Raw genomic sequence first — 10,786 nt, 5'->3', positions numbered from 1 at the left:
TATATATATATATATAAGTTAAGTATTGGCGAAAGCAAAATGTCAAAAAAGAGAAGAAGGAATAAGATTTAACACGCTTGAACTGCTGTAAAATACGAGCTGACATGGAAATAACAGTTGACTCAGACCGTAACTCACCCCCACTAGTTTTCGAACAATCCTCGTAAACTAATACTATATAATTTAATAACATAGAAAACAAGAACAATAAAGAAAAATTATTTACAATAAAAACAAATCCTATATACATATCATTGAAAAACTCACAAGTTCCCTTAATAAACGCTAAATACATAATTTAAACCTGATAATAGAACAAGTTAGAATGAAAAAGAAATTAATTACAAAAAGCAACATAGCATGAAAGAGACAATATTAACAAAAATCAATAACAATCTTAAAACAAAACAATAAATACCTTCGATCAGCTGATCCCCTCAGTCAGCTGACATCGAAATAACAGCTAACTCAGATCGTAACTTTATATATATATATATATGAGAGAAGTTCAATTCGTATTGATTATATTACAAGAAGCGTATGGAAAATATGGCTCAGCAATGGAGTTTTCTTTTGATATTGTCTTCTTGTGCCCTTAGGATCTCTTGGGGTAAGTAGCCAACAGTTTTAAAGTTCATCAGTGCCCTATTCAATAATGAAATTTTCATACAAGAATATAATAATGGTGATCAATTATACAAACCAATTTATCAAGGTAATTCTCAAATTTATTCAAATCAGTAAGTTGATCTTTCAGTATTTGTATTAAATAATTGATTCGAGACAGAATAATGTATTAAGGTCGCTCATAGTATCACATACAATTTTATATTCCATTTCTTTTATAAGAGCTAAATGTTTGGAAAATATCTTTAATTAATTTTTTTTAATATAAATTAGTAAAATCATTTCAGAGTCGTCAGAGTTAATATATTTTTACATTTTACTTGCCTAACGATGGGATAGAGAGTAAGAAAAAGTATTGCCAAAGTTTCAAATTAGAGTTTTCGAGGGTATACCTATTTTGAGGTCCCCTGGGCCCATATAACCTAGTCTCGAGAAATGGTCTGTATGTGAACAGCCTAGCCCAAAAATGAAGTCGTAAGTAATCAAAATTAAATATTTAAGACAGATGTATGTTCATGATTTTCGCCCTCCCTGCTCTGTACATTCTCTAGGGTGGTGAGTAACAACTCAAGTGGTGAGTAACATCTCTCCAAAGAAACCGGTAACCTCTCCGCTTCAGTCATCAAACTCTGCTGTTGTGGGCCAAGGTACCTACCGAGTTTCCAATTAACATTAATATGGACCTTAATCCATTCAAGGTGTGGCATAAAATTGCGCTAAAGAGACTTCTGCTGGTGGCTGAATCTGCTCCGGATGTGGGTTAGCTGCTGCTAAAGTTTGGTTGACTGCAGCTTGAGGTAGGTTGTTTTGGTTCATATTCTCCAGGTTCAGAACTGCTCTTCTCACTATTCCGTTACTGAAGGCAAAGAGAAGAATGAAAAAAAAATTTTTTTTTTACACTGAAAATTACTCCGGTATATAAAGTTCCCGGGTTTCGACACCAGTTATCTTTTATTCAAGTGAAACTAAAAATAATGGGAGAGAGAGGAGTGCGAAATGAAACGCTTGAAGTGCTCTCAAAGACTGATCTATTTGCGGAGCCTGTCCGTCTATATATATACAATCGGTCAGCTGTTCTCGATCAACTGATATGGACCTGTCAGCTTATAGTCCGTAACTTGTATATACACACACATATATAATTATAGTGTGTGTGTGTGTGTGTGTGTTTTTTTTACGAGGGTCAGTGGAAATGTTCAAAAGACAAGGATAGGCCCGTACCTATCCGTGTGTGGGATTTTTGCACACTAAAACCACCGCCCTACACCTGTTCATTCCTCTCCACGGGACCGCCGCTAGGCATTACTTCATGGAGGGAAATGGCTGAGTGCCTGGTTAATATTTCTCTCTCTCCTAACATCTCTGTGCTCTCTCCTTCTCCTAACCCTTCTCGGCTTTTGATATTCTATCCGGGTCCACCCCGGCTCTTCTACTTCCATTCGGTTCTCCGCCTCCCTAGCGCTTGTCTCTATAATATCTTGAGCACATTCCACAAACGAGCGGTCTTTCGGCATTCCTTCCTTCTTCCCCAGTTCTTTTGCCAACGTAATCTTCAGTACCATGGATAGGAATTGCATCCAATCCTGTACTGGGATTGTCTCCATCATCTCGCTGAGTTCATCAGCGATTCTGTTATAGCGTACCAGGAGTTCTGCAGTAGAGTAGGAGCACCCCAAATTACAAACAAAGATCAACTACATAACAAATCCTAAGGTCAACTACAGAACATATCCTAAGGTTAGCTCTCTGGGGAGAAGCTCCCATTTCTCCGAGCGTCTGAAAACAATCCAGGGGCAATCCCTCCACATATCTCCCCTTAAATTAATAAAAATCACGTAAAAAGTGAGGAATAGAGCTGGATTCATCTTACGAAATTCGACACGACTAATGTCAACTAGAAATAAAATTGATGACAAAAAAAGTTTAAAATGTTTATTTATTTTTAAAAACTTATTACTTCCATTATTAAAATTATAAATTTTATTTTTTGACGGAGGGGAAGTATATTTTATCAATTTAATGAACCACCATCTGGTTTTCATAGTTGCTAATATCGACATTTTGTATAACTGGGGTCCTGATTCAGTATTTTTGTCGAATTGATCAAGAACATGCATTTCGATTTAACATTACAGTTTTCTTTTACGTCATTGCCTCTCCTAATAAACTAATTGCTTCATCTCAATACCCTGTTCCTTTTCTGTCTGTCCATGACCTTATTCGGGTATCTTACAACTTCCTCACTCCGTTGTTTAGACGCACCACACTCCGGGAAGATTACACTTTTACATCTTTAAACAACTACGGAACAGTACCCAACCCTCAGTACGGCGTGCAAAATTTCTTCATTTCCACCAAACTCTTTCAAGTACTTCTAATTCCTCTGAAAATGGGCAATTCTTCGCAAACTGTCAACGCAACTTGAGTAAACCTCTAACTCCAGCCCCCTCTATTTCCGCCGATGACCTCAACACTCAATATGTCTCCTACTCTACAACCCTTCCTTGTACCAGCACCGGCCCATAGTCATTACTTCTTTAATTCCAACTACTTCTACCATATTGCACCTGATAAGATTCTTAACTCCATTCGAAAATAACAAAAAGTTAAATTAGATCAGTGATTAGATTAATTAGAAAGAGTTAAAATTGACTATTTTATTTTCACTATAAAACTTTCAGTTAGATTCATATATATTTATTCTTTTTCATAACAATTCTCTCATTATTCACAAGTGGTTAGATTTAAAAAATATTGAATGCAACAATACATTTTATTTCTAGCTCAGAGACCTCACAATCTAAAAAAAAAAAGGTATAATAGTATTTTATATTTTAGTGTAAGTAATAAACATATTAGAAGATCGTTGATTGACCTTATGTATATCAAGAATCTTGATCCGAGTAAGGTCAAAAAGGAATCTGAATAGTACAAAACTATTCATTAAGCGCTTACATTTCGTCCCACTTTATATCTTTATAAATATACAATTATAATAATGTATTACAATAACAAAAACATTTTGCAAGTTTTGATCCTAAACATATCTGAACCAATGTTGCATTTTCATATGATATCTTCTGCGTTCCAGGTTTGCACCCTTTATTGTATTATAGAATAATGGTTTTTGTACCCCCGTTTTTAGCAAACATATAGAGTGTTCTGAACATGTATATGTACATTTTCCTAAAGTTCGTCCACCTCAAAGTTGAGTTCCTAATTTTTTTTGCAACATCTCAGTAATTTTGGTTTGTAATTTATTGTAAAGCGAAACGACTATTTACCAAAAATGTAAACTTCAACATGGAAATAGATATTAAACAATGTACTTCAAAACAATTTTTAATTTATTCTTATTAACATAAATATGAAACTTTTATTGTAACTGACTTATAAGACAACATTACTATTAATCATGACAATCCAAACACTATATAGATAACACCTCATAAAAACCTTCTCGACTGTTTTCTAGGTACTATCGATAGCCCTAATATTACTACAGGATATGATTTAATCGAAAGTTTTTTCCCGAAACAATCGAACTTTTATACCGATGTATAAATTCAAATAGAAAATAAATATAGGTGGTTGGGTATACAAATATATCATATCACACATATTTGTTTATACTAAAGGATTTATTAGTCACGAAGCAGATTCTGACATTGAACATTCATAGTTTTTTTTAACTAACTGATAAAAGTGCATCTTATCTATTGGGTTGAACATGCTTCATAATCACATGTTATCATATGATTTCTTATCTAATGACCCTGCTGAGTATAACTGTACAACTGGAGAGGCAACATGGTTCAGTACAGGTTTGGTAGCACAGCCGTCATGAGGTATCTCGTTCTCTGTGTTGTTCTCTCCTACATCGTAAGTAGATATCCCATATTTTTACAGCATCATGTTTATGATATTTATTGCACATGCAATTTTATATTATTCTCAACAATAATTCTAAAATAAGAAAAAAAAATATACTTTAAACTACTTCCTTGGTTATATATATTTTTGAGTTCAAAGAAAGTTCAAATATTTAATTAAATAATTATTTTATAGAAGCAAAAGAGGTTTATAGTCCTGAAGTCTATGTCTAACACAATATATATATATATATATATATATATATATATATTATATACACAGCTAACCAATCATATTTCGATCTAAGGCGCACCTAGCAATATCCAAGAATTTCGTGGATTGTGCGTTTCCACCAGAAATATTTGCGCCGCAATCCATGTAATGTCTCGTTCAGCTCACGATGATTAGTTTTTCCATGGCGATATGACAAGTTTACCTCCTTTTGATGTTCCAGGTATCTCAGGGTATCTACCATCGATGTGCATCGAATAAATGATCGATCTATGCTGATCTTTTCCGTTCTCCATAGTCGCTGGGTCTTTTCTCACACTGTTGCGTTTCGAACATATAAATGGTGGATCTTCAGATATTTCAGCGCTTTGCAGATTTGGTCCTCATTAACACTCAGTTGAGACCAAATGGTCGTAATGGAACTATCGCCTTGCTATATTCTATCTACAGCAACCCTGTGGTTTTTATCTTCCAAATTATCAGCTGTCTCTTGTCATTATTGGCCTCTTTAAGCACTTCCATTCCCGTCGGTCTTTCTTCGTTTGAACTTCTTTCTGCAGATGTCTCTTCGCTGTTCTGTTTTCCAACGGATTGCTGTTATTCTTCCGGAGTCCACTCTCTCAAGAACTGCCCCCAACTCCAGACGTTTCCCCTTCGGTCATCATCTACAGCGTTTGCCATGAGCACTCGCGAAAGCCAATCTGCTACAACGTTTTCCTTGCCAGGTTTCTTTTTGCTTTCCCATCCATTGCAAGGGCCTGTGGTCCATCTGGACTCTAAATCGTTTCCCGAACAAGTTGTGTTAGAAATGCTCTATTGACCATACTATCCCCAGTAGTTCTCGTTCCAAGGCACTGTAACGGGCTTCTGCCTCTGTGAGACGCCTACTATCGTAGACCACGGGACGCTCTGCTACCTTACCTTCCTCTAACAGCACTGCTCCCAGCGCATACTCACTGACGTCTTTTTTTGAGCGTGGACTGCTTTTGGAAGTCAGGAAACTGGTTCATCCTGCAACTGTTCTATACATTTCCGTATATTGTCTACAATGGCCGGTGTCATTACTATCGCACTACCCTTCCTTAGCAAATTGTTGAGGGGTACCAGGTGTTCCGCCATTCCAAAGGATGCGAGATATGGACTAAAACTATCTCGAGAGAAGTCATTGCTGGGACAAAAACGAATACACTTTCTAGGACACACCATATCTGAGGAGGGTATTTTTAAGTATTAGGGTAGCGATTAAATTTCTCTGTTATTAAATTAAAGATGCATTTCTTAATTCATATTTATTTATCAACCATATTCAATAATTCTATTACATATTCAAAATATTATTTTTAACTATATAGTTATAATACTACTATTCCTATAATCACTATTTATAATAAACTATTTTTTTTTTTTTTTTTCGGCCAAGACCCCCATTGGAGTCCTATACTGCCTAACCATGGTTGGGGGTCAAAGTTCTTCATTATAAACTATTTAAGCTCATTTTAAAAAGACCAGGGGCATAAGTTTAAAAAGTATTAGTCTCTTACACCAAATCTTTTTAGGATTGTGCTTTATTTTAGCTAGCACTACAACTATATAAATTTTTGATTAAAACTACGAATAAAATTATTTAATCTAATTAATTTGAGTAATCATTTATTATGCAAATAGCTGCAATCATTTACTCTTCAATAAAAGCTATGATAGTTTTATAATTATTAATTAATGAGGAAAATTAATACTGAAGGCTTATTTATTAACCAAATTATTTTTTTTGAATAAATTAAAAAAAATTAAATAATTTAACTAAAATATTTTTTTTACAGTATGCTGCGTCATTAGAGTCTGCGAGAGAAATATTTACGAAACAGATGGAAATTAATAAAAAATGTATGGCTGAAGGAAAGCTCAATGAAAGTAAGGTTCTAGTAATGGTATTCTAAATTATTATGTTAATCCTATTTAAATTACAGTAAGTGTGTTTATAACCAATTTAAAATTTATAGGTGAAATTAATGCTAAGTTTAGAATAGGAGAAGTACCGGAAGGGGAAGAAGTAAAGGTAAAAAGGAACGACAAATAATAAGTTATACTATATAATAAAATTTAATAACTTTAAATCATGTTGTTTTACAGTGTCTTTTGGCGTGTATCATGAAAGGCATGGGATACGTGAGTAATTTTCCAATCTATTCAATTATATAGTGCTAAAATGGAGATATATTAAAAAATAATTTGTGGCTAACAATAGAAATAAGGTAACTAACGTAGCTTGATAATATTAATTTAAAAACAAATTATTCTCTTTATGTGTAATTGATATCATGTGAAGAATTACATTAAGATCATTCCTTATTTTTAGTATTAATTTATTTCATATAAGATATTTAATAAGATCTTTACATTCTTCTATTTCATTTGCTGAACCGGTAATTTAAATGTTAGAATCTATCTAGCCTAATGTCAAGAGTTCTAATTTATTCATAAGTGCAGTTTTTTTGCCTTTCTACATCAAAGCATCATCCTGATAGAGATTTCTATAAAATAATGAATTTTTGAAAAATATCTAGACTTCAAAAATAATGATAATGTAAGAAAAGCTAATACAATTTACAAAACACTAATAAATTGCCAATAAGTTTTCTCGCCTGTACATAAGAGTTAAACTTAGCCTTAAAAAAATAATAAATAAATAAATAATATTTTCTTAATAGATTTTCGACAGTAGGTCTTAAACCTATTTATTATTACTAGTATTATTAAATATTAATATTCTTAATGAAAAATTGAATCAAATTACAGCTGCTACCAGAGCGCCTAAGTTTATTTCGTAAATTAAAAACCACTTTTTACAAGCTTATCCTTAAAGTATCGTTCATTTGTTAAGTAAATATTTTTTCTTATTTAAAAAAAAATAGTCGTATTTTTGAAGCCATTGAGAAAAATGTTATTATAAGATATCTTCCGAATACAATTAATAACAGTTCTGAAAGCTATTTTTTTTATTGGGGCCATACTTCTAATAAAATATTAAAACTGATGTCAACTGCATCCGACCACGTCTGTCTGCAGAATTTTATTTTATAGATTGAAGAACATGCTTATTTTTGGAGGGCAGTTAGAAATGAAAAGATTAGTGACCATTAAGTGAATCTCAAGAAAGATGATATCTATGTAATAGCTAAAATAGGAGTATATTATTAGACTTGAAGATGCCATTTCTCAGCTATAAAGATATACCCTATATAAAGGGTTATCTTACTACTCGTACAAAGATAAAACTAATAAACTATGTTATTGTAAATTTAAATAGCTTAAATTTGAGTGCTGACAGACATCTGTACGTCTTATGTGATATGTCTTCACAAATCGAACTTATTGCCTAAACAACAATAAAACAATTTATTTTAGGAAATATTATAAAAATTACATTATAGTACATTAAACTAGATTTAATGGTTTTTGAGTTATGAATTTCTCAAAATAAATTGGCTAACTACTGATCTTTTTAGGAAATATTGCTTTTTAAAAAAGCTCGAGAATCATTAAATTTAAATAGCTATATGAGGGCTGGTAATTTAGAAAGTTTACTCTAATTTAATTGATGTTCTCTTAGGCTTTCTAGTTTTGTTGGTAGTTTTAAAGACTCAGAGCTCTGAATGAAAAATTAATTTTTTTTAAACGTTTTGAAACAGCCACCATTTTTTATTCCCTACTTATACTTGGCAGACTCATCAATTTTGACATAGTTATACATGTATGTAGTTATACATAGTTTTCATTAAAGTAATCGAAAATTGGGGTTAAGTAACTTCCTTTTTACTTTCCCGGCTCTTGTACTAAAAGGACGACTCCGTTTTGTTCTATTGAGATTGTGTCTTGTGTTTTGGTAGAATATTCTTATCTCAGGGCTAGATTTTATTGCTGTTCGTCTGTGACCAACACTTAAACTATTTATTTAAACATTTATATTAATAAAGCATTATATTAAACCAGGGTATTAATAAAGCAACAAGATACTGTACGAAAACTATATTACTGTTCTAAAGCGTAGTTCATATTTATACACAGTTCATTGACACTACATCTTGTTCTTGGATATAAAATATTAAACCATCGATCTAGTGAATTAACTAATATATTGTTTAAATTTCATTATCATAGCTGACCGATGATGGAAAAATCGATTGGAGTGTGATGGAAGATATCAGCAGAAAACAGTATACAAATCCTGAAGATTTACAATGGGCCTTAGATGATAGCGCAGTCTGCAGTAAATCAGGTAATAATTAAAACATTTTATAATTTTCCAATTTGTGGAGCAAAGACAGGTAACATGCCAAGAGGTGGTAATTATACTATTTCCATTGTTCACGCTTTAAAATATGCACTACATACACCATATGGACATACGTTAATGAAATAGTAAAATTGTTTGTAGCCAAATTAGTTTAAAAATAAATTTTATTAGAATATACAATGCAAGATAGAAATAAAATAAAGCATAGATCAAATTATCGACAAGTTGGAAAATTATTTAAAATTAACTTTAATTAAAAAATACTATAGCACTTAAAAAAAAATATATATATATATATATTTTATTTGTAAGGAGAGTAGAGAAAAGCCTTCCTTTACTGCTATAGTTATGAGAATAAAGAGTAATAAGACGAATTAATCAACAAACATATTTTTTGTTTGAAATATTTGAATGAAAGATGTGACCAAATGATTCTTATTTTTCTGAATTACAATATTTTTTTTAAAACTATAATGAAAATTCTTACTACTATATGGTTATATTTTGTTATTCATTATTTTTATATTGTTCTTTAATTATTTTTTATGTAAAAATTGTTATTATTTGAGACCAATTCTTCTATACTTCTTTCTGTTGTTAAACAATGTTATTTCAATCTCCTTCAGTTACTTTATAGCATGCAGAAAAAATATATAAAAAGATAAAATAAAATTTTACACTTATTACCAACTTTTCCTGTTTTAATTTTTTTTTTTCAGTTCCACAAGATCTAGGCAATGCATGTGAAGTTGCATACAACGCTACGAACTGTTTCTTGGAAGAGGCAAGGAAGGTATTTCACATCAATTTATTTTCATAGAAGATATACATATTATTGGAGAAGTTTATCGGGGGGTGCGGTCAGCAAAGAACAACATAAATAAACAAAACCATATTTATTTATTTTATGCCGACGTTTCGACCTGAGTTTCAGGTCTTCATCAGGGGTTGTGGCGTAGAAGGTAGGCTTACAACTGAGTTGTACACCACAACCCCTGATGAAGACCTGAAACTCAGGTCGAAACGTCGGCATAAAATAAATAAATATGGTTTTGTTTATTTATGTTGTTCTTTGCTGACCGCACCCCCCGATAAACTTCTCCAATCATTAATCTACGGTCTCATTATGATATAGATATATTTAACTAACGCGAGCTCAGGTCCCTTTGCAGCAGCTCCAAGCACCGCCGAATATTATCCTCCATCACTGGTGTCACAATGAGTTCCCTTCTTCAATAAGTTATTAAGAGATACCAAGTACTCTCAAGCCATCTCCGGCACAAACCACCGGTAGTAATTCAAAGTACCCAACAGTCTTCGGACTCCTTTGACATCTCGCGGTACAGCCATCCTTTGCATTGCTTCCACTTCCTAAATATCCGGTTTGAGTTCCTCTTTTGGAATAGTATGACCTAAAAAATTGATCTGCTTCTGACCTAATAGTGATTCGGCTCCGTTAATAAAGTGGTTCAACTCACCTATTCCTTCGGGAAGTCACCGTGCGAATCTTCATCCATTCTAGCACATTAAAATGCGCTGATGTCAATGTCATTGTCGGTAGTGGTGTAAGTTCCACAACGGATGAGAAAAATATGTTTTTTTAAACTTTGACCTACGTACTTGCTCCCGAATTTCGGCACCAGTTGCGTGAATACGGGAAGAGACTTATTTAAAAAAATAGAAAAAGGTGGATAGAACAACTCGATCTGAAAATCTAATCAACACTATTTATTGGAGGGATCCGTCCACCTATAAATATAT

At 32.6% G+C, this 10,786-nt stretch overlaps 1 protein-coding gene across 1 annotated transcript in view; it reads left to right on the top strand.

Annotated features, from left to right (window-relative positions):
• Nucleotides 1-4,388: 4,388 nt before the first annotated feature.
• Nucleotides 4,389-10,786, top strand: part of LOC106684062 (general odorant-binding protein 28a) — a 15,734-nt gene continuing 9,336 nt past the window's right edge. Inside the window, exons 1-6 of the mRNA XM_014425911.3 lie at nt 4,389-4,509; nt 6,552-6,642; nt 6,732-6,787; nt 6,862-6,897; nt 8,890-9,007; nt 9,745-9,818. Of these exons, the coding sequence (XP_014281397.1) occupies nt 4,438-4,509; nt 6,552-6,642; nt 6,732-6,787; nt 6,862-6,897; nt 8,890-9,007; nt 9,745-9,818 (447 nt within the window). The 5' untranslated portion in view covers nt 4,389-4,437. The remainder of the gene's footprint in view (nt 4,510-6,551; nt 6,643-6,731; nt 6,788-6,861; nt 6,898-8,889; nt 9,008-9,744; nt 9,819-10,786) is intronic.

Source organism: Halyomorpha halys, unplaced genomic scaffold (assembly GCF_000696795.3).
Source record: "Halyomorpha halys isolate HHAL.00 unplaced genomic scaffold, Hhal_1.1 Scaffold29.1, whole genome shotgun sequence".
Taxonomy (NCBI): Eukaryota; Metazoa; Arthropoda; class Insecta; order Hemiptera; family Pentatomidae; genus Halyomorpha; species Halyomorpha halys.
The sequence above is the reverse complement of the archived record's forward strand: the minus strand, read 5'-3'. Positions and strand labels throughout refer to the sequence as shown.